The sequence below is a fragment of the Neurospora tetraspora genome (genome assembly GCF_033439725.1).
Source record: "Neurospora tetraspora strain CBS 560.94 chromosome Unknown B0H65scaffold_1, whole genome shotgun sequence".
NCBI lineage: Eukaryota > Fungi > Ascomycota > Sordariomycetes > Sordariales > Sordariaceae > Neurospora > Neurospora tetraspora.
Window position 1 is genome coordinate 5,516,227 of NW_026944383.1, and position 24,568 is coordinate 5,540,794.

Below are 24,568 nucleotides of genomic sequence, written 5' to 3' on the forward strand. Positions count from 1 at the left end.
TCTCGATACTTAGAAACTATTTTAGTAGCTCTCTACCTATTAGCTAATACTTTCTCTCTATAGCGGCCACTACCCCTTTAATTATAATAATCTCTTTATCCCTATATTTATAAGTAAAAATAATATTATTAACGTAGAAGAAGAAGAATATATTATTTTTAGTTAAAATACTAAATTCTATAAAGAGAAGGTTTATACTTATAATTATAAAGGTCTTAATAAATTCCTACTACTAAAAGAATGGAGATTTCTATAGACTATATAATGCGTATAATAATTAAAATATTTAACCTTTCTCAATATACTTAGGGGGAACCCTTATAAATATTACCTTATCGAATATAGGATTAATAAAGGCGTTCTTCACATCGTAATAAATCAAATCGAAATTAAAATAAATAACTATACTTATTAGGATAAAAAACGACCTAATAATTAAAATTATTATATATATTTTATATACGCTATCTTTAAACTACTAATCCCTACGTATAATTAAATATACTTTATATTTAGAAAACCGGCCGTTTTAATCGAACTTATAAATATATACCCACATCGAATCGAATATCTTATTATCTCCTACTTCCTTAATACTAACCTACTTCTAAAATTTCTTATCCTTATACTCATCTAGGTATTCCTTCTTTATAACTTTAAAGAATTTTCTAAAAGAATAAAAATTAAAAATACTATAGTATTCTAAATGAGGTAGGAAATTAATTCGATAGAAAGGTCCTTAATATACCCTTTACTCTAGAATAATTAATAATTTCCCTTATTATTTTTAATTTAGGATTATAGTCGGAATCAATATTAATACCCCTCTCTCTCATCTCCTCTAAAAAAATTTAATCTACGACCTTATCTCCCTAAAATCCTACTAATCGATTACCCTTTGCGAATAAAAACAACGCGGCCTAATAAAAGTATTAATCCATAATTAATTATAAATCTTCGTTAGAACAAAAAAAAAAGTTATTAGAAACGCGGCTAAGCTTTCAAGAAGTATAGGGAAATAGCCCTCTTCTTTATCCTTTAAATTCAAAATCGTATTCCAAAAATCCAACGACAATTATACAAATAGCGATAGTAAGGACTCCAAAAATCCTTATAATATTTCTAAACCTATTTATAATTATATTTCTAATACCTACGGGACCTCCAAAAATCTAAATTGCGTCTATATTTCTAAAGACCCTAATTCCTCCTCTTCCCCTAATATATTCTCGGTCTCGATAAGAAAATCTTAAACAACAGGGCTAAAACCTCCGTCATCTATAATAAATATAGCTTCAACCTATAGGACATCTACTTATATAATATTTATTTAATAAAAATCTTTTAATTATATAACCAACTCTTTAAAGGAAATATTAAAAGCATTATAAATTTCTTTAATATTACTACTAAAAAGACCTCATTTTTATTAAATATAATATTTCGTATAATAATAATAGAATTAATATAAAGATTTCAAATCCTATAAATATTCGTTAATTAGTATCCAACTGAATAGCCAACCTAAGTACGGTCTTTAAACTTTATTAATTTATTCAATTCTTTTATAATTTCTATTATAAAAATACAAATTTTATAACTATATATTTTAAAGTATATAATAATAAGGGAGGGATTTAATAGAGGAATAATACCGTCTCTAAATTAATAATACGTTTTGAATCGGTCTTAAAGAAATTTCTAAGGATATTCCGCCTTACGAATTAAATTATACAAATATATAATTATTTTAATAATTTCTATTTATAATCCGTAAAGAATATTTGTATTTAATTGTATTACCGTACCCTTAATTTTAATTACACTCCCTAAATATTCTACGCCGCCGTTTTAAATTTATACATAAAACGCTAAAGGCTCGATACTAATTCTTTTTACAATAAATTAAATAATAATCTTCTTTCTACTAATTATTTTATTATCGTATTTAACTACCCGAAGTACAATCTAATATTAAATTTACAACCCTATACAAAAGGATTCCAAATAAGTAATAATAAATTCAGCTTCTCTATTATCCAAATAATATACTTAAATGAATCTAAATTATTAATTTATAATTATTATTAAACTTAAAATATTTCTAACCCCCTATATTTACTTCTTTATAAAAAAAGAAATCCATAATTAATCGTAACTTAAAGCCCTCTAAATAATTGCAAACTTTTCTACGTACTTAGCGCTTCAATTTAACCTTAGTATATAGTTCGTAATATACTATATCCGGTCCTTTAAATCGTATGCTATATTTTTACTCCATTAATTTAATTAAAATCTCGGGTCCCGGGTAACCAAATCGAAATTACTAAGGAAAGAGCTTACCCTCTTAAAACTTCTACTTAATATAATTTATATACTATATAGTAAAAAAATATTCGTTAATACTATTCTATAAAAGGATATATTCTAAAATAAATTATTTATATTTAGAAAAGATATAATAAATAAAGGAGTCTATAAAGCGGGAACGTAAGCAATTATTTTTATAATCCTAATAAATTTATTCATTTTCGAATTATTTTAAAGAAACGAGGTTATAAATTATACCTAATACTAAAACGACGTTAAAGAGCTAAAACTCTCTATCTCTATCGTCGTCTTAAACTATAATTATAATAATACTATACCCCTTTATAGGAATCTACTTATTTCCCGCCTATATACAATTACTAATATTTAAAAGGGTAAAATCTTCGAAGTAATTAACCTTATTAAAAATATATATTATTATACTTAAATTAAAGATTACAAAATCTCTTAATAAGTATATAATATTATATCTTACCATAAGTATTAAAAAAACTACTTTTATTTACCCGGCGATTATAAAATTAATTATCTTAATCCTTATTGTCCTACTACGTTCGTAGATAATTAACGGCCTCTTTAAGTATTTTATCCTTTTTTTAAATTAGTATATATACGCTTTTTAATAATAAAATTTTCGATCTAACCTTTATAGGCTAATTATAATTTAATGTAGTAATATTTATCCAAATTATAGCCCGGCTACTTATAAAGCCTATATAAGGATTAATATAATCGTTTATTTATTAATAGGGACGAAGAGGAAATATATTTATTCTTATTAATATTTTTCCTAAATTTACCGTTTTTACCTATACCCTCTCCCCGTCTCTCTACTTCTAAGCTAAGGTTTTATTCGTCGTTAGGAACGTCCTCTTTAGCAAACTCACCGCCTAATATAACTATAAACGTAACATCTTTAAATAAAAGGGCGTAACCCTTTTCCTAAATAATATTCGCTATTACTACCTTATAAAAATCTTTAGTTACAATACAAAAAAAAGATTTTAAAATTAAAATTTCTCTTAATCTCCTTATTATACTGGAACTAATAATTGTCTACCTAAGTAATATAAGGACTCGACCTTATAATTATATAGAATTCTAAGAACTATAAATCTAATTTATTTATTCTAATAATTCCTCTAATAATATAAAGCGCTATAGCTGCCTTCTAATAAAAGGTCCAATTATACTAATTATAATTAATTCTACTAAGGGGCTTAATATTAATAAATTTAATTCGGGCGAACTTCTTTACCTTCTAATCGTTAAAAGCAATAGACTTATTAAAATTATCGTACTACTTATATAAATTAATACATTTAATAAAATTAATCTTCCAATAATTATCTCCAATAGTTTTAAATATTTAGCGATTTAATATAGTCTTTTTAATACCCAAATTAGAAAAGATCTTAACCTCTACACGCTAATCCAATTTCTTGATTATATAATTACAATAATTACACTTATAATAGAAGCTATAAAATTTAGCAGCAATAGAGATGGTAACCTTCCTATCCTTCTTAGTTTCTCTAATTTCTCTAATGGGAACCTCCCCTTAATAGCTAGCGATATTGGGTTCTACTAATTCGGTTGGCTAAGGAACGCAATTATTTAAATCGATATACTTCTAGAAACCTAAATTCTAAGCTATAGAAATAAAGGTATCTTCCTAAGCCGGCCAATCCCTAGGGCCGTTAAAGGCAAGGCTATTAATTTTAATCGTAAATATTATTAGCAATCGTTTAGTCGGTTATCGTTACTAGTGATAACTTCAACAATCGAATCAATAAGACTCTTAATTATAATATTACTAGTAATAATCGATATATGGTTCAACGTAGCTTAATTGTGTATGTGTGTATAAGACTGGCTCTGCAGACTCGAAGCTCTGGCATCTAGATAAATCCCACATATCCCAGCCCAACTGGGCACGTGCACGCCCAGTGGATCCCCTGGCCTCTAACAGATTAATCCAAATTCCAAACAAGCCCCAGACCCACTATCGGTCGAAGTCGCCTCGTTGGGCTGTCAATGGTTGTTCCGGGTTTCTGGTTCATCTTATTGGGATCCACAAACTTGGACTCTAGCTCCATGGATGAGGTCTAGGCCTTGATAGTCCCTAAAGCTCAGCCAGCCACTATTGAATTACCTCTCGGTCAATGAAGGAAGAAGCCTGCTAAGATCTGGACTGTTGACCGATACTTTGAGCGCTTGCTTTTCTAGTGTATGGTGTGAAGCGCCGATAGGGTGCCATATAAGACAAAGCGTTGGGAACGTGAGCTCAGACAAAGAGAGACACCCGAACCTCTGCTCTCTTTCCCTGTTTCGCGTTCTTCCGCGTCCATTCTTTAATTGAATCCCTTCACGATCATCGACCATGCGTGCCTCATTCGCGCTTTTGCCAGCCCTTGCGGCCATGACTATGGCAAGTCGATGCCGCCCACGGACAACAACGTCGTCTTTGGCAACGTCGACCTTGACGTCAGCGGTTGTTAGCAGCCCAACAAGCTCTGCCGACCCTACCTCCAGCGCTGTCAGCATCATCGAGAGCACGACAACCACTGCATCAGATGAGCCTACAACAACTGAGTCATCGACCTTGGAGCCATCGACCACGGAGCCTGCCACGAGCGAGCTGCCCACCACGAGCGAGCCGCCCACCACGAGCGAGCCACCTACCACCAGTGAGCTGCCTATCCCGGCGCCTACCACCACCGAGGAGCCTACCACCACCGAGGAGCCTACCACCACATCCGCCGAGAGCGCGACCTCGACCGCCCCCAGCGCTGCTCCAACAGTCACGGGCTTCTGCCTGAAAGCCATCACGGCTAATGTGCCCAACTACAAGTACCACATTCGTGCGCTCGGTCCCGGCTCCAACATGCTGACCGAGGCCCCAAACTTCCCCAATCTCGCCTTCTTCGACCTCGACATATCTACTGGCAAAATGACCATTAGCAACGGTGAATGGGCCGGCTATGAGGTGTTCACTCCCCCACCATTCGACGGTCAAAACACTCGCGTCATCCGGTTCACGGACTCGCCAGCAGACATAGAATATCCGTTCCGCTGCTCGAATCCTGATGGAGTGTATTCGGCTGGGTCGGTGTTGAAATGTGAGGTGACAGCTCCTTGGGGTGACGGCGTTAATATGAGGTATGCTACGTTCAGTGGCAGTACTAACTCGCCTGCCGGCGCGTGGAATATTATGCGCGATGACTATGTGAGGGCTGGGGCCTTCAACTACGATTTGGGCATGTTCTTTGGGGATGTTTGCAGTGGTGAGAATGACCAACATCCATGATGGGACAGGAGAAGCGAATATTCAGAGACCGTCTTGTAATAGATGTTGGAGATGTAATTTGCAATGGGTGCAGTCGTTCTTGAGTGGTATATAGAAATGCTGAAGATGGATAACAGGCGATCCATACTGCTACGCTGCTGAAGTTGTAGGCATGTAGCCGCAATCTTGCAGGGTTTTTCGAAGCTTTCGAATGTGTTCGGGGGACGCCTTGCAGCAACCTCCCACAATGATGGACTTCCATTTTCCTCTTTGACGTGCGGCTTCGACAACATTGGCTAGGGTTGCTTCCCAAGGGGCCTGTGAAATTATGCATGAGCCAAAGGACTTGTATGAGGTGGAAGATTCAGATAGTTGTAGATCATAACATACCTCTGGCTGTTTGTGCCCAGGAGGCAACTCCCAAGTCTTGCTGGCCGTGTTGTAGACCTCACCGTTTGCTCCGTCTGGATAGAGCACCAAGCTTGGCCAGTCCATCGGCTCTCCGTTGTCGATGCAGGTCTGGATCGCATCTTCATATCGTTTGACCAAGGAGTCGAGCTTTTCCACCTTGGTACAGTTGATACCAATTCCCCAGGGAGTCTCCAAGCCTTCCTTGTGTATGAGGACGGCTTTGACGACCTCCTCTACCGTGCTGCCGTCCGGGAGCTTCTCGTCATCGTTTGGATAGAGAGGTGAAATCCATACGGGGCGTTCGCGAAGGGATGTTGGGATCTTGTCGACCGAGAGCAGATTTCTGATGGCAACAATCTCGTCAAGCCTGGGAACCGTTTCGAAGGCAATGTAGTTGACTTGCTTGGTGTCGACGTCTTTGAACAGATCCAGCCGCTCCTTGTGCCATTTTTCCAGGGACCGCACGTCTTGGTGTTCAGGGTCGTACTTGCCGCTGTATTCGGTCGATGGAATCATGGTGGCTCCATAAGGGCCGAGAGACAAGGCAACATTGCCCTCCCTCCCCGCTGCATTTGCGGCAAGGACGACTGCACGATTCAGGAAGCGAGGGATTCCTTCCTTATCGATGCCGTCCACTTGGTTGGAAGAGCATTTGGTTGCAGCAAACCCGTTGATTGATGCTTGGTACGTCGCGGTAGAAATGATGTTCGCTCCTGCCTTTTTGAAGGCCTCGTGACAATCCAACAGCTTGTCCTCTTCACCGGAAACAAGGAGATGCGATGACCAGAGCGGAGTTTCGAATGAGAAGGTGATGTCGTGTAAGTCTTCCAGAGTGGTCCCCAGCCCTCCATCCAGGATCTGGACTGGAATCGGTGTAGCCATTGCACTGCTGCAGTATTGTGACGTGATTGCGGGGCGTCGTGGTTCGTCGTGGTCGGGCACTGGTTGTGGTGTTGCGCTCAAGATGTTTGAGGGGGAAGGAGTGAGTGAGTTGCAATTGCCTCGGGTGAATTTCCAAATGAATCTCAAGAATGCAAGAGCTTCCAAAGATGACGTTCAGGCTGCCCCGCTACGGAAATTGTTAAGGATTGGCCAATCATTGCTTTGCAACGGCAGGGGCAAGCCTGGGCACATGAAGTCCTGTGGTCTTGTCACCTCCGGCTCAGTCTTGTCCAATTTCCACGCCAAGACCTGTCAACACCCACCCAGCAAACCATCCCCCAAAGCGCCGCATCGAGATTCTAGACAGACCCAGAACGAACGCCAAACGCAAGATTGAAGGGCTGTGTTTTGCCCTCTGACCATTGAAATCTAGCCGTTTGTCGTTTGCGGCCATCCCCAATGACGAACAGTGTCTGGTGTTCTCAGAGACGTCTGGCGCACGAAGACCGAGGAAGTTCTTCCCTCTGCGAGCAGCTGGACTTCTCACCATGACTTGTCTCCTGCAGTCTCATCCATGAGAAGATAATTCACTACCAGTCCTTCGAACGTGTTTGGTAAGAGCATCGTGAAGCACAACCATATGTGGTTCTGTTGATGAAGCTGAGAAGCCTAGAAATGGAGCCAGAAAATCTTCGGCTCTGTCTATAAAAGTGAGGGATTATACCAAGGCATTGAACTTTATCCCTACACCCTGGCGCACTCGTACTAACCCTCACAATGGTAGAGTCAGTTTCTGGATCTCGAACGCCTCCATATCCCATTCATCACTCTGGAGAGTATCCACGACTTGGTTCTCTTCGAGATGTTCGATGCAGGTGCTACGAATATGAATCGGGTGAGTTTGAGCTATGGGAGCCAATTCCCCTGCGGAGAGCCCTCCCCTTTGAGGTCAGGTACCAAGAAAAGTGTCTAGTAGCACAGGGAGTTGCTCGTGGAACTCTTCGGATTGTCAGACAATTCAAACTGAGAAGCCCAGAGGCTCTTGTTTTTGCAAAAGAGCAGGTCCTTGCCATCACAAAGCCAAAGGTCCGTCAAGAGATCCCAATCCAGTCTGCTCTACTGCTTCCAATGTTCCAGTCATGACTAACCTCCTTCGCTCCGGCTTGCTTTCTAGTTTGCATACCACTTCCTCCAGTACCTGCAAGTTTTCCAGACTAATGACCGCCAAGAGAACACTGGTATTCCCCAGCTTCACCTCATGACGGAGGACTTTGCCCTGGGAGACCTTCAGTCTTTCATCACGACCAATGGGTCCATACGGGAAGAGGAAGCAAGAACAATCATGCGTCAAATCTGCAATGGTCTAGGTCTCCTGCATCTGGAAGGTCTTGCCCATGGCGATTTGCAATTGTGCGTAAGTAATTCCCGGAGGATCATTCCCGCGGAAAGTGATGCAGTGCAGGAGTCGTCACTAACGTCTCGCTGTCCGTGCTAGCACGTTAATATCGTCCGTCTTCCCGAACAAAGCACCGTTCAACAGCACAGAGAGTGGCGCGTCAAAATTGGGGGATGCAGACTTCATTACCCAATGTCCCCCATCAGCTACGGCAGTCCCGAGAATTTCATCAAGACTGTTGCCTATGGAAACCTCTCCTTTCTATCCCCAGAGATTCTAGGGGGTTACACACTGAGAAAACCTTCAACCTTTGAAGGAATCAATGGTATACAAGCATTCGACGTTTGGGCAGCAGGAGAGGTTGCCGCTCAAATGTTAACCGGGAGTCCAACTTTTGGCCTGGATCTCCCGAAAATCTTCGACTATCAGGCCGGAACAGTTTTGTTTCCAACCAAGAAGTTGGATCAAGCGATGGTCTCAGCACTTGGCAAAAGATTCATTACGAAATTCATGCACCAAGACCCCTTCATGCGCCCAACACTCCCCCTCGATCCAAGGCGAGATGCCATTGCACAGTGGATTGAACCAGCCAACTACTGGCAAGCCAAGGAACTGAAGTCAGTTCCACTAGCGACACTCTACCACAACAAGATTCTACCGCCTACAATGCATTACACGCCTGACGGGAGCAAGCTGGTGCTGATAGACTCCCATACCATTACCATGCGTTCAAGTTCCGCCGGATTCATTAGCAGCTGGATCTACGAGAACGACCGGCATGCCGCATACCGCGCTTCGGCTCTCTCGTCTTGCGGCAAGCGGCTGGCGGTGTATGACGCACACTCCAATGCCATCAAGATATTTGACCTTGCGAAGAGGAGGAACACCGGACCATCCATCTCCTACCCCGTTTCTGAGCCACTCATTACCCCCACGGTGTCCAATTCCCCGTTTGTGCAATTACAGCAGCCGCAAACAATCCTCAACTTCCACCCTACCGGCTCTACACTTCTTTCCGCCTCCCCCAGCACCTTCACAACTCTTGATCTATCTGTTCTCCCGAATCCTGCCGACCCCCTCCCGTACCAGCCCAAGACTGACTCCCGAGAAGAACCAATTCTTAACGCTTGCTATACCAATGACGGCCTGGCAGTAGTTATTTCCCGCAGAAACTTTACAACGTTTACCTTGCTATCCACCGGGAAAATCACCCGAAGAGTGGCGCATCCCGTCCCCGCTCGCGTTATAGCTATTGCACCCGACGGACACCGCCTTATCTTGGGGTCAAAGGATGGCGATATCTGGTCTCTTTCTACTTCATCGCTCATCCAGTCAGAGGAAGGTTGTTGGGTACCGGTCTGGCGAGGGATAGACGGATATCCTGTCGACTCTATCGACATTGCCCTGTCATCTACCCCTTCAACTCGAGAGGGGGTTACTAGTGCTACCGCAGTTACGGTAGCGGTTGTTAGTGGGGAGAGATTGACTCTTCTGTCCATCGGTGATGATCAAGACGATTGCTGCTTGGGATGGGTCGAGTTCAAGAAACGGAAGGCGCTGATTGCGAAGATTAAGCCACGAGCGGATAGTGAGAACCATCAGGAGATCGCGTTATGGAGTGGAGGTGAAAGCAGGATTACATTCTTGAAGCTTGAGGGTTTTCATGAAAAGGATAAGGTTGAGGGTGGCAATTACTTCAAGCGGCCCATAGAGCCGACCGTCGCCGGAGAAAACGAGAACCACAACGAGAACGCGGAAGAGCAAAAGAAGGAGCAAGACTATGTGTATACAAGCACCGGAGGGATCTTGATTTGCGGAAGTGAGATTGAGGTTGACGGCGCAATTGAGAAGGAGGACGATGAGGAGGGGCTTGATGAGGAAACTAAGAAGGAAAATGAGGAGGGAGAAGGGGCCAGTAGCTCTGGATGTGGGAGTTGGGTTCTTGATGGCTACAGTGATGAGTAGTTAACCCACTTCTGAGGACACACGGGTATGGGAAGGAAAGGAGAAAGAGTCAAAGACGAGTGTCTTTGAGTTGTCTGGAATAATTTTCGGTTCGAGGGAAACCAGATGTGGACGGAATGCGAATATTTGGAAGCTCATAAGTTGACGGGCAGTTACCTAGGTCATTAACTTTGCGAGTGCATTTAGAAAAGAGTTTTTGCTTGTGCGTTGTGCTTTTCAGATACGGCGATTCATACCTCTATGGAGAATGAATCAGATCGGTCACTCGAGAAAAACACATGGCTGGATTATAGAAATGCCCAGGAATCCAAACCAAATTGGCAACCCAGCCAACCCACCAGGGGTGTACTCCGTTTCTTGAACTCCGGAGCCGGGAACCGTTGAGTGTCTCGTTTGTTCCTCCTTTGTCTTGCAGTAGTGGCTCCAATGCCCTAGTCTTCAAAAGAAAAAGGCAGGTCCACCGTGGACTACAACTTCCGCGCCTAACTCACCGCAGTTGACAGGACGGAAGGAACCCGAGGCTTTGGGTACGATGGACCGACACATGGCTGGAATTCTGGAAACTCACCGCAGTTTAGAGATCGGTCACGTTTCCGAGGCCGGCTCCAGCCTGCCAAGGTACCCGGTACACATCGATACCTCTTCGCATTTGAACAACTTGGGAAAGAAGCAACAAATGAAAAATCCAATAACTACACCTGAGCATCGTCAGTCGTCCCGAGTCGCCTATCCTTTCCTCTCTCGATCCTAGCGGCGAAGAAGCATGGCCCGAGTTGGCGGCGGAACTCACTTCCAGCACATCAGCAAACCAAGCCGATGTGGCATGGACTTTATGGAGGCCCGGCCAACACAGAGAAGAAATCCACATCAAGGATCCAGAAGCCGCGGCGACTGCCAAGATTCATAGTCACGATGGGTGAGAAATCCTGCAGCGAAGCTTAAAAAAAGGGGGGGCTCTAATCCCTCGGAGGAGATGCCGTTGGAGTTTTGTGAGAAGATTCTGGGCGTTTGCTGCACAGACCGCTAGTCCTTTGCCCTGCAGGCCCCTTTGACAGCGGTTCTGGCACTTCCCAGAATCCCCTCCTTTGCAGACCTTCCTCCTCTTTGTATCGCCAGCTCTATATAGCTGGCGATCCCTTCCAGCCTCAGTAAGCTGGATCCCTCAATCTACATCATTCCCATCATTCGTGATCCACCTCATAGGTCATGAGCCCTCTGTCGCAACGCTAATCGACGCGACCTCCCAACAACAACAACAAGTCAGCGACGCGATTCTCGCCCTGACAACCCCTCCAAATCAGACGAGCTTCCTGATACCCCAAGTCGACGATCTACCGACACCTTGTGAGGATTATCTATCAAGACAACCGTCACAATCAATCCCACAACAAAACCCCGTCGTTTACTCTCGTAACCATGACAACCAACAACAACCTAGCCGACACGGCAACCCTCATACAACTGAAAGGCGAAAAGAATCTGGGTGACTGGGAGTCAGCTCTCTGGGTCGCACTGGACTGCGCCAACCTCACAGACTATGTCTTTAGTCCAAAAGACAAACCAGAACCGAAAGACAAGGACTCAGAGAAGTACGAGACGTGGCGAGCCAACAGAGCCAGAGCAGTTGCCGCCATTCACAGTACCCTGAAAGCCGAGAATATCAGAACCATACTACAGATCAATGGCTGGGACCCCAAGAATCGAGACCCCAGCTATCATTTCCAACTAATTCAAAAGGCAATCGCGAAAGTCACCGACGAGGCCAGGGCAGATGTACTTCACGAATACCTGTCCCTTAAACGACAATCATTTGACACCATAGAGTCATTTCTGTCACGATACAACGTGTGCCGCAAGCGAGTTGCTGACGCGGGCCTCAAGATTGACGATGAACTCGAGATGGTGATTCTGTTCAACATGGTCAGAGATCGATACCCCATTGAAGCTCGTCTCTGGGCAGTCGATATGGAGAAGAAGACACTCCTACCTCCAGTCTTCCTGGGCAAGCTCAGCACTATCGGCAACAGCGAGAAACGTAATCCAACCCTCAGTGTCTCTACACAAGTCAACAATACCAACAATACCAACAAGAACAACTCAAATGATAAAGGCAAAGACGGTAAAGACAACAAGGACAAGAAGAGGGAGACAGAGAAGTGTTCCACGTGCAACAGGGACATCACCAAAGGCCACAAACACTTTGACTGTGGCCATCACAGGAATCCAAAGACCCCAGACTGCTGGATGTGCAACCCAGAGAAGGCACCAGATACATGGAGAAAGAAGAAAGAATTGATGGAAGCCAAGTCCGCTGGCACGGCTGCAGCCACGGCTGACACGAACAATGGCCTTACCCATCCCTCATCAAAGAGCTCCCTTCTGTACGGTAGTGTCAACAACTTCATGGCATTAAGCCGTGACGATTCTGATTCTGATGGCAATCAGGATTTTTGGTAGAGCCCGTAGCCAATACAAACGCTAAAATCCAACAGGCTCTCAAGGTATACAACATCAATAATAACGACGATACACGTGACAAGGTTCTCTACGATTCTGGATGTGCCACTAGCATATTCAACCATCTCAAATGGTTCACAGACATACGACCACTAAACAAACCTTCTGAACACGTAGTGGGCAACGGTAATTCCATATACTCGTACCATGTGGGTACAGTGGAGTTAACCATGCCAACAATAAATCACGGTACAATAAGGGCGACGATCAAGGACGTACAGTTCTGTCCCGACGTTCCCGCTAATCTCATTACCTCTACTGGCCTTCTTGATAACGGTATGGAGTGGATGATGAAAAGCAACCAGATTTCGTACGGCAAACACACGATACAGAGTAGTTGGGCAGGCAATGTACCTACTCTTCCAACTATATCTCTAGACAACTTTGACCAGAGCTGTGAACTCCCTAGGGCCCTAATGGCCTCGATAACGTACAAAACAATGCACAAACGACTGATGCACGCTGGTAAACAACAAGTCATCGAAGCTTGCCAGAAAGCAGGTATTCCTATAAGCAGACAAGAAGAGGACGACTGTGAGGCATGCAATATATCAAAGATGACCGACAAAATGCCTAAGGTAGTCTACGGTACAGCAGCAAAGAAGGCACTACAATACGTACGTGTAGACGTGACTAGCCATAACCAACCAGGCCATATGGGCGTCAAATACGTGGTTCACTTCACCTGTATGGCAACAGCTCACAGATGGGTTCGTTTCGTTGTCAACAAAGGCGATGCCTTCAAAGCACTAGTCGAATGGAAGAAGTTCGTAGAACTTCAGACTGGTCTGAAGGTCTGTATCATTGGCCTCGATGGAGGGCCAGAGTTTGGACTGGCAACAACAGAGTTCAAGAACAGTAAGCTCGATAAATGGGCAAAGCAAGAAGGTGTTGAAATCTGGAAAACGACACCGCACACACCATGGATGAATGGCCCAGCCGAACTGACTGGCCGGCTCATCATGACAAAGACCAGAACAGTCATCCAAGAGAACAAGATTCCCATAGTTCTATGGCCGTTTGTGATGGACGCCGCCGTCAGAGTCATAAATCTCCTACCAACCAAAGCGAATAAAGACAACGACAAGATGAGTCCCCATGAACTTCTTCATCCTCACGCTAATTCACCAAAAGACCAAAAGAAGCCATACCTCAAACACTTGCGAAAATACTGGTGTACCGCCTACTATTACATCAAACCCCAAAAACGCGAGCAAGGCGACAAATTTACCCCGCGAGCGCGCAAAGCCCACCTTCTCAATTACGGTGACGAACACGGCCGCATTTACTGGCTATACGACCCCGAATCTCACGAGATAATCCGAGCGAGCGCAGTCAAGTTCGTGGAAAAGGAAAACGAGGATAAAGAAAGAGAGGATGAGCCTCAACACACGGTAGTCTTCGAAGATCACAGCGTTCAAGAGATAGAAGACGTGGCGGAGCAAGAGAAGGAGGTGATAATTAGGGTGACGGGTATAACGCGACGGTCAACAGAAGCGCAGCCGGTAGAAGGTGAACAACGGCCTCAACCCAAGCTTCCCCCTGCGGTCCTCGAGATACCGCGTTACTACCAAACCCCATCCTCAACACCAGTGCCATTTTCAACACCATTGATTCAAGAACTCCAGAACCAACAAGACCAGCCATTACCGTCTATCGAGGAGGAGGAGCAAGAGGAGGAGCAAGAGGAGGAGCAGACAATGGACCTTGATGACTTGGATGAGGAGGATCCCATCCCACCAAAAGACAGCCCGCTCAACAAATCCAAATCACGCTCCCCTAGCGAATCCAGCAAATCTCGGAATCAGAAGACGCAAGTATGGGAGACGTGGATAACGCGACTTCTACCCCTACTCCACGAGGCAGTCTCAGAATGCCAAATCTATTCAAGAGGTTTATGTCTCCATCAACCTTTAAACCTCTCCAGAACCCCATGGAGCTCCAGCCTATGCCGCCAAAATCTCCAGGTCCGCTGGCATCTCCAGTTCCGCCTCCCCGACTGCCACCAGCTAACCCGGCTTCTCCAGCTCCCTCACAAGCACCCCTAACTCCCCTGGTTCCTCTTTCAAAAGACCAACCCTCTTCAGAGCCCACGGCTGTTACCGTGAGGGATAACTCTGTTCCCCCAGAGGTATGCGAAGGTCGTCCAAGGAGATCTAAAGCCAGGAAGCCAGAAGGATACAAGTACGGTGATGAACAAATAACCGACGAACTGGGTAAACCAATCGTCAATAAACCATTGCTCTACCATGGAACGATGGAACCAAACCGTTTGACGAGACCACCACCTACCTATTGCTTTACAGCAATGAAAGCACTAAAAGAAATCAATACACGTATCAACATTGAAAGAGATATCCCCAAGAACTACAGACAAGCCAAGAAGCTCCCGAATTTCAGTACATATTGGCTTCCAGCCATGCAAAAGCAGGTGAAAGCACTGGAAGACCAACGAGTGTGGACTCTGGTACAGAAAACCCCTGATATGGATGTTCTACCCGGCAAATGAGTATATGACGAGAAATTCAACCTTCTTACACAAGAGCATGAGGCCAGAGCCAGATGGGTAGCTTGTGGCAACAAAGAACAGGAAGATTCATGGAATATCGAAGACGTTTATGCTGCAGTAGCCAATAGTACGAGCCTTCGAATCTTTCTGGTTTATATGGCCATTCACGATCTGGAATGTCAACAATTCGACTTCAATACAGCATTTCTTAATGCCCCCATTCCAGAAGGGAAAAGATATTACGTCGAACAACCAACAGGACTAGCTAAGACGTCCCTACCTGTCCCATCTGGACTATACAAATATTCTGAACTGGTGTGCTTGCTACGTAGAGCTCTATATGGGTTGAGACGGAGTCCTCTATACTGGTTTAACACCATAAATCCCATCCTGATAAACCTGGGCTTCTCGGCACTAGGCACAGATGCCTGTCTCTTCATCAACAAAGGAAGAAGAGCATTGATCATACTCTACGTCGATGATCTCCTTATTGCAGCACCAAGAAATGAGGACGTTGAAAATATCGCCAACCAGCTGAAATCCAGGTTTAAGCTGAAGTCGATGGGCGAGGTCAGAACGTTCCTTGGCTATGATATTGTTCGTAACAGAAAAGAACGCACGGTGTTTGTGTCACAACAGCGATATGTACAAGCAATTATCAAGAAGTTCGAATATGATGGCTTGAAAGGCGCCAACACTCCATGGCCACCAAGTTACAAGATCTATGGGGGTGCCAGTCCAGCCATCGAAATGGCAGAGATTCAGAAACTATACATCAAGAAGACAGGATCACTCAACTACGCCTCGATGGGCAGTAGACCAGATATCACATTCACAGTCAATAAACTATGCGAAGGCAACGCCAAACCGACAGACAGGCACGACTACGTGATGCGTCATCTCTTCAGATACCTGGTAGACAACTCAGATCTGGGATTACTACTGGGAGGCCTGTCGTTTCCACGGCAACCAGACCTCAATTTCAGGACATACGCAGATGCCTCATATGCTGATGATATCGAGACAAGGCACAGCACAGCCGGCCATATTGTATTTGTCACGACTGGGCCAGTATTCTGGAAGTCAAAGAAGCAAGCCTTCGTTACACTAAGTACAACAGAAGCAGAATTCACAAACCTTGTGCCAGCAGCTAGATCAGCTGACTGGGTGTCACAAATGCTGGAGGAACTGGGCATGGCACAACCACAGCGTATCCTCTTTACAGACAGTGCCAACGCAAGAGCAACAGCGCTCAGAACCCCTGGAAGGAACCGCTGCATTGATATACGGCTAAATTGGGTCACAGAACAGATAGAACAGAAAAGGTTTGAGGTTATTCACATTCCCGGTACTGATATGGTAGCCGATGGCCTGACGAAAGGCCTCAAGGCGGATAAGCATGGAAAATTTGTAAAGATGCTGGGCTTAACCAGAAGGGATATCCCCTGGCTCAACACCAAAAAGAAGGAGGATATTTGATTGTTTACATGTACATAGATTTCCTATTTCAGGTCTGTGGGGGTGTGTGAGAAGATTCTGGGCGTTTGCTGCACAGACCGCTAGTCCTTTGCCCTGCAGGCCCCTTTGACAGCGGTTCTGGCACTTCCCAGAATCCCCTCCTTTGCAGACCTTCCTCCTCTTTGTATCGCCAGCTCTATATAGCTGGCGATCCCTTCCAGCCTCAGTAAGCTGGATCCCTCAATCTACATCATTCCCATCATTCGTGATCCACCTCATAAGTTTTTTTCTGTGGGACAAGACCAGACGGGACTGGAGGAATGGAGCCGCTCAACTGTCTGTCTCCTGCAATGCTACCCCCCCCATTTCCCCTGTCTCTTCGGGTGTCAGTCCTTCATCGTCCTGGGTCTGGGTCTGGGTCTCTGGGACGCTAGAGAGGCGATACCCGATACCGCAATAAGGTAGGCACGGTACTGTAGGGTACGAGTCCAGCCATCGTTGGGTCGTTCTTATGTGGCGACATGGGTCTGTGTTGGACTTTGAGGTGTCATTTCCCCGTTCTTCATGTCACGTACCTAGGTACCAGGCCAACGGCGTCTAAGTGCGTGTAGATGGAATTGCGGCTAACGGTCCGCGAGAGGGAAGCAATACCATGTAAGGATGTCAGGAACACCGGTCAGAAAATAGTTTGGGCATTATCGATGAAGCGAGAGAGGCCCTATCCTCTCAACGACTGCCTGCAGCTCCAGTCCAGTCGCGTGGCAGCGCAGCAAAGCAATGGTGATGTTGGAGAACCTAACGACCTAACGTTCATGTTAAAGGCCAAAATGGGAAAGGTTACGGACAAGGAGGTTCGTGATGATGGTGCCCGCTCTGCCACCTGGTGATGGATTCCACTTGGACTGGAATGGAGTAAACTGGAGGTGACAGGTCCGGGTTATGATTCCACGAAGCCGATCATGATGGCCGCGTTTACCAAATCCTCGGTACTTCGTGCTACGGTTACTCAATGCGACAGCACATTCCCTGCACAGCCATTGTGGTACCCAGCTTCCATGTTCCCCAGCCAGGCAGAACTAACTAAGTCCGATTGTAGTTCAGAATGGAATGGTCATGGACATGGTGTTGATGTTGGAGGTGTGGTTCAGGTGAGGTTGGCAACGTTAGCGGTCGGGTGTTAGTGGTAAAAATTGTTAGCGAGGCAGCCCCCAAAAGCAGCGCTAAACAGTGCTACGGCAGCCATTCCTTCCCGGGCCTAGCGCTAATCAAGGACGCGTGCCAGACCCCGGCTGCTGCCCGCTAGCTCCCGTCGATGGAATTGAGGGCCGACGTCCGGACAACTCACACACGAGCAACGAAATCGGAAATCTCCAGGAACTCCTTTCACCATCGCTCTCGTTAGGAACAGACTGCCCATCGTCCCGCCAGCCCGGCCAACAAGATCGAGCATGGGGTCTGAATCCGCCCTATCGAATCCCAGTGCCTCCAACGAATCTTGCGCATCCCCGCCGCCGCCGCCGTTGATCTTCCAACCTTGGGAAGGCAACGTGCGTTCGAGGCCATGGGAATGACATCCAAATCAACAATTCGGAGAATGTCTGATCAATAGCAATGCTCAATGGCGCGCCTTGCTCCTCGCATCCGTTTTGGGGACCTCGGAGGGGACGAGTCCGAACCAGGACGGGAATAGCTCCAACAGCCGCCAACGGGGCCAAGCACCGCTACACAGTGAGAAAAGGGGTCACTTACAAAGTCTTGGCCACACCTCGAAAGGCTCTTGTTGCCGCTTGTTGCTGACTGCAACGGTACATGGTCGTACTGTGCAAAGAGCTTGGCCATCTCATGAAGTCTGGCGTCTTTTGGGGACCCCTGGGTGCTCACTTCAGCGAGGCAGCATCACAGAGACAGGGACGGGTTCTAGACTTTAGATCCCTCCATGGCTCCATGGCTCGCGTGGCAGCGCGGTGCGCTTCCGTACCTTCGTACCCGGCCGAGACCGACCATCTCACTCCATCCTCAAGAAGTCGATAAAGGATGCTACCGCCGCCGTTGCAACACCCTTCCACTCTTGCTCCTCAACCAGTCCAGTCTTCTCTTCATCGTGTGGTGTAAGAGTTGCCATGGTCCACTGCTGACCGTCCTCAATCCCCCATCAACTTCCATACGACACAGGAAGAAGGACACAGCACGTCAACATCAACACCAATACCACCATCGACATCCTCCCAGACGCCCAAAATGTCGTCCCACGGCTCCCACGACGGGGCCAGCACCGAGAAGCACATTGCTACTCATGACATTGCGCCCGCCCACGTCTCCATAGTACCCAAGGGCCATGGCGAGACCGCCACAAAGCCCGGTGCCCAAGAGAAGGAGGTCCGCAACGCCGCCCTCTTTGCTGCCATCAAGGAGTCCAACATCAAGCCCTGGAGCAAGGAGTCCATCCACCTCTACTTCGCCATCTTCGTCGCCTTCTGCTGTGCCTGCGCCAATGGTTACGATGGTTCGCTCATGACCGGTATCATCGCTATGGAGAAGTTCCAGAACCAATTCCACACTGGCGACACTGGCCCGAAAGTCTCTGTTATCTTCTCTCTCTATACTGTGTAAGTCATGATTACCTCTATTCACTCCCTTTGGTCTTGGGCTCTTCTAACGCCTCGGATCTTCCAGTGGTGCCATGGTTGGTGCTCCCTTCGCTGCTATCCTCTCTGATCGTTTTGGCCGTAAGAAGGGCATGTTCTGTGGCGGTATCGTCATTATCATCGGTGCCGTCATCGTTGCTACTTCGTCCAAGCTCGCTCAATTCGTCGTCGGCCGCTTCATCCTTGGTCTCGGTATCGCCATCATGACCGTCGCTGCCCCGGCCTACTCGATCGAAATCGCCCCTCCTCACTGGCGTGGCCGTTGCACTGGCTTCTACAACTGCGGTTGGTTCGGAGGATCCATTCCTGCCGCTTGCGTTACCTACGGCTGCTACTTCATCAAGAGCGACTGGTCGTGGCGTATCCCCTTGATCCTTCAGGCTTTCACCTGCCTGATCGTCATGGCCTCCGTCTTCTTCCTCCCCGAATCTCCCCGCTTCCTCTTCGCCAACAACCGCGAGGCTGAGGCTATTGCCTTCCTTGTCAAGTACCACGGCAACGGCGACCCTAACTCCAAGCTGGTGTTGCTCGAGACTGAGGAGATGAGGGATGGTATCAAGACCGACGGTGTCGACAAGGTTTGGTGGGACTACCGCCCGCTCTTCATGACCCACAACGGCCGCTGGCGCATGGCCCAGGTGCTCATGATCTCCATCTTCGGTCAGTTCTCCGGCAATGGTCTCGGTTACTTCAACACCGTCATCTTCAAAAATATTGGTGTCACCAGCACCTCCAAGCAGCTCGCCTACAACATCCTCAACTCCGTCATCTCCGCCATTGGTGCCTTGACCGCCGTCTCCATGACTGATCGCATGCCCCGCCGCAAGGTGCTCATCATCGGTACTTTCATGTGCGCCGCTGCTCTTGCCACCAACTCTGGTCTTTCTGCCACTCTTGACAAGCAGACCCAGAGGGGCACGCAGATCAACTTGGACCAGGGCATGAACGAAAAGGATGCCAAGGACAACGCCTACCTCCACGTCGACGGCAACTACGCCAAGGGTGCCCTGGCCGCTTACTTCCTCTTCAACGTCATCTTCTCCTTCACTTACACTCCCCTCCAGGGTGTCATCCCCACCGAGGCTCTCGAGACCACCATCCGTGGCAAGGGTCTTGCCCTTTCCGGCTTCATTGTCAACGCCATGGGCTTCATCAACCAGTTCGCTGGCCCCATCGCTCTCGACAACATCGGCTACAAGTACATCTTTGTCTTTGTTGGCTGGGATCTCGTCGAGACCGTCGCTTGGTACTTCTTTGGGTATGTTTTTAGTCTTCCTCTCTCCCAACATTTTGAAGTAGCAGACAGATCGTTAACACGTTGTCCTACAGCGTCGAATCCCAAGGCCGCACTCTCGAGCAGCTCGAATGGGTCTACGACCAGCCCAACCCCGTCAAGGCCTCCCTCAAGGTCGAAAAGGTCGTCGTCCAGGCCGACGGCCACGTGTCTGAGGCTATCGTTGCTTAAACACAGGCAACGAAGAAGCGTCGTTACACCTACCTTACAAAAACATCATACCCGGACGTGCTTCCTTTCACGTACCACCACCACAGTGATACCCCCTTTCGGGTCTCTCTCGAAAAAAAGAGTCTTAGTACGCCCGTCTCCTCATAGGAGGAGCAGAGGCGTGTACGAAATGTTACAATGAGCGTCATGTTTTTATTATCTGCGGTTGGATTTAGCAAGCAAGCAGGATGTATTAATGAAATGTAATGTCTTCATTATTCCCACGACCATCACTTTCTCTCTGGTGTAGTTGACATTCTGTGTATGCCATCCGAACTTGTAGCCTCAAGCTTCTTTTTTCGGCCTTTCTCCAAACCTTACCCGCTGCTTCAATCCCTTCTCGCAGCCCATGTAAAATTCCACTTCACAGTTGTCATCATCACGGCAAACCCGCAACACCGAACCGAACCCAGATGTCAACAAAAAGAACCATGTGACACGTCAAACTCGGGTCTCGGTCCAACAGCCCTAGGGATGGAGCACACTTGGTGGTTTTGGGAATAGCTTCGGTTTTACTCCACAGTCAGCGCTCACAGGGTGTGTGGGGACTGGGGAAACAGTGGCAGTTCGGTTCGTGGGGTGCATCCGGCGTTCGGGTGTCGTTCCGCTCGTTTCACGTTGGGTGATTGTTTCTTTTTCTTTTTTGGTCTCCTTCAAGCTTTGTCTGGTCTGATCCTGTTGAGGTTGAAAGTCTCAAAGACGGGCAAGGTGATCTGCGATGCAACTTCGTGCTACTACCGCTGCAACGGCGTTGTTGAAGCTTACACTACGAACAGTTAATATCGACATGTCCTAAAGTATTCAATCTTCATTGCCAACTTCAAGTGACATAGAAGTACCTAATCTCCTAGCAAAAACAACTCTCCATCCAAACACCCCTTTCATCAACCTCGCCTCTCGCCTACTTTACCTACAACCCGCAAAAAAAGCGCAAGTGCGTCGTCCTCCCCTTTCGTCCCCGGCGCGGACGGCCCGACTATCCGACCAAAACAGGTCATTGTCAACCCAAGCCCAGAACCCTGAACGCATGCATTCACATGTTAGGCGTCTACCTACCCTGCACACTCTGGCCGTCGGCCGGGACCCATCCTTTACGCTATTGATGGAACCCTCAAATTCCAGCCGCTCGCTCATCGTGCAATCGGTTTGAATCCAACCGTTTGGTTTTGATTGGAATTATTTTGAACGCTCAAATGTTCATGTACCGAACCCTCCCGCTCTTCAATGTCAACGTGCACCCAGCTGCAGTTTAATCGGACCGATCTTTGACCCCTCAACGACGGACTGCAAACTGCAAACTGCAAACTGCAAGTATCATGTGCATAATGAGGTACAGTATGCAGACAGACGTTTGGATGTTCAACGTTGAGGCAGTCAAATACTTTGTGCCGACATCTCCCGTTGTATCCAGGTACCTTACCTTAGAGGGAATAAGGCGCCTGAGATACGTGAGACTCTCCCGAGACCCTTCACAAACACTAAGATAAACTTCCCGTCGGGCTTTACTTAGTATAGCAGCAGTATACTAAATAGCAAGCAGTGTAAGCTAGCTCTATATAGGTACATGCCGTATGCCGTGTTTACCACTACCGGCCCGCGTACTAGGTAGAGGTAGGCGTACACTTCTTTCGTGCCAGCCTCTGTCTGCTGTGCCTCTGTTGCGCTTCTATCATACAGCCGATGTAAGGTGGTGTCCCGTCCCTCCCGTCACTGTTCCTAGCATCCATCCAATGTCGTGGTGGAAAGTTTAGGTTATGTATATCGCTTGGGATGTGGTGCGGCCAGGCTCGGACTAGAGATGCCGCTTCGGGTTCATTACTTTCGCGCTGATTGGTGCTGGGATGACTGGAGCATGTATTGCGGCGGCCCGCGCAACATATCCGGTCGCAGACGGGAACGTATAAAAGCCGCGAAGATGGACTGTGGGCGTTATTAGAGTGTTGCATTTGGGGATGTTAGATGTTTTGAGTGGAAAAGGGGTTGCTTGAAGTTAGCAGGTTTGCTAGAGGTAGGTACCTTACCTGGTAGAGGTACCGTGCCTGCTATATAGGTAATCCTCGTCTGTCAATGCTGTAAAACGACACTCCTCTTTCTTATTTAAGTAAGAAGTCTTCTTCTATGACTTGATTACTCCTGTAGCACCAATTGACGTTAGAATAAGCCTCGATACCTGCCCGTCGTGGAAATAGGCTTTCAGGCACAGAACCTTAGACCGAGCCGGTTAAGGAAGGTGGGTCTCCGGATGTAAGTGGGGCATCACGGAAGGGAAGTGGGTCGGGAGCGCGGCTCCGGGGCTCCGGACTCGATGATCACTCGTCCAGTATGCATCGAAAAAGGCTTTGAAGACTGAGAAAAAAGGGAGCAAAAGACTGTAGAGAGTGTAAAGGCCCGAGGGTTTATTATACAAATTTTCTGCTACCACTTGAGGTCTGGAACATGCGAGTGTTCGTACCGCCATGCAGATCCCGAAGTCCAGCGGAGGCCTGAAGTTTGAGCGGTGACGGAAATATGCGTTATCGTTGAAAGGTCTGCTGAGATTGCAATGCTCAAAATCACGGAAACAAAGGCCTCCAGCCAAGCTGCCCTGAATATCTTGATCCCAAAACTTACAAGACTCGTACAGTTGCACTGCTATGCTTTTCATCTCTTTGATCCGTCCATAGCAGAGCCCATTCTCCAACATCAGCGCCGATTACTCGATGCTTGCGTCATGATACAATGGGTCGGCCGCCGATTTAAATGTCAAATGCATAGGTAACTTAACATACCTCAACATGGATTCACCAATCTCATCTCAACCTACGTGGATTCCTGAAACCTCTTTGCCTTCCACTTTTAACCACCTGGATTATGTCTACTGGGTAGACGAGCAAGTATATTAACCAACCTCCCGAACTACGCGTAACGAAATAGCCTACCTAGAGGTACTAGCGTCTCGCCATCTGACAGTCAACGGCCACATCGAGTCGCACTACTTCTTCCAAACCGGCAAATGGTCACCCCTCACCTTCGTCACAGACCCATACCTACGTATGCAGTCCCTCTGGGGCTACCGGCTCTAACTTTGTCCTGGTATCGATCGATCTTAAACATTATGGCCAAGTCCTATAGTTAAGGCAAAGGGCCGACATGAGAACTGAACTGAAAACTCTAGTCGGGCCTCCCCAGGCAGTCCGGTTACGTTGCCCTCTTTTTCTCCGTAGTATAGTGAGTAGCGAGCGGACGAGGATCTGAGGCGCAGAATGGAGTTGATATGTTTGCAACCTAAGGTACGCCGTACGCGCACAAAGGACCGTGACCTTGTAGGTGTAGCTGTGGCTACCTCCGTAAGTGGCGATAAAAAGATGACGGCGAGGACGACCGAGCAGTCTTGCTGCTCGGGACGACAGTTGCAACACGCATGGTAACCCCAGAGCTTGCAAGGCGCTTGGGAGTTCACAAGTCCCTAATCTGACAGTTATCCTCTCCTTTCTAGGTTACGGCATCGAGCAGTTCGCGGTCCTCTGGGACCACATGAGGCCGCTCAATGAACGCCCAACATTCCTGCCGACCCTCGACACCATCGTCGACTCAGCCGCAAGCGTCGGAAATACGATGATGGGCGTCGCGTTCTACGATGCAGGAGTCGTCCACTTCCGGCTCCAAGCCATGAGAGGAATGG

General features: G+C 46.8%; 5 protein-coding genes across 5 annotated transcripts; 4 read left to right on the forward strand and 1 right to left on the reverse strand.

Moving 5' to 3' along the window:
- The first annotated feature begins 4,481 nt into the window (after positions 1-4,481).
- Positions 4,482-5,705, forward strand: B0H65DRAFT_50180 (uncharacterized protein). Its single transcript, XM_062827848.1, has one exon. It carries the CDS (start codon positions 4,715-4,717, stop codon positions 5,639-5,641), a length of 927 nt encoding a protein of 308 aa, XP_062686885.1. The 5' UTR covers positions 4,482-4,714; the 3' UTR covers positions 5,642-5,705.
- Positions 5,664-7,031, reverse strand: B0H65DRAFT_50171 (Homocysteine S-methyltransferase). The gene is made up of 2 exons (XM_062827845.1): positions 6,011-7,031; positions 5,664-5,938 (listed from the first exon to the last, which is right to left on the reverse strand). The coding sequence occupies exons 1-2, from the start codon at positions 6,911-6,913 to the stop codon at positions 5,771-5,773; spliced, it is 1,071 nt and encodes a 356-aa protein (XP_062686886.1). The 5' UTR covers positions 6,914-7,031; the 3' UTR covers positions 5,664-5,770.
- Positions 7,032-7,840: 809 nt separating this feature from the next.
- On the forward strand, positions 7,841-10,394 carry B0H65DRAFT_50204 (uncharacterized protein). Its single transcript, XM_062827853.1, has 3 exons — positions 7,841-7,999; positions 8,088-8,327; positions 8,409-10,394. The coding sequence occupies exons 2-3, from the start codon at positions 8,172-8,174 to the stop codon at positions 10,272-10,274; spliced, it is 2,022 nt and encodes a 673-aa protein (XP_062686887.1). The 5' UTR covers positions 7,841-7,999; positions 8,088-8,171; the 3' UTR covers positions 10,275-10,394.
- An 868-nt stretch (positions 10,395-11,262) lies between these two features.
- On the forward strand, positions 11,263-12,846 carry B0H65DRAFT_50254 (uncharacterized protein). Its single transcript, XM_062827856.1, has one exon. The coding sequence runs from the start codon at positions 11,691-11,693 to the stop codon at positions 12,729-12,731; it is 1,041 nt and encodes a 346-aa protein (XP_062686888.1). The 5' UTR covers positions 11,263-11,690; the 3' UTR covers positions 12,732-12,846.
- A 5,951-nt stretch (positions 12,847-18,797) lies between these two features.
- On the forward strand, positions 18,798-21,020 carry B0H65DRAFT_50285 (general substrate transporter). The gene is made up of 3 exons (XM_062827864.1): positions 18,798-19,364; positions 19,432-20,661; positions 20,733-21,020. The coding sequence occupies exons 1-3, from the start codon at positions 18,997-18,999 to the stop codon at positions 20,866-20,868; spliced, it is 1,734 nt and encodes a 577-aa protein (XP_062686889.1). The 5' UTR covers positions 18,798-18,996; the 3' UTR covers positions 20,869-21,020.
- The last annotated feature ends 3,548 nt before the right edge of the window (positions 21,021-24,568 follow it).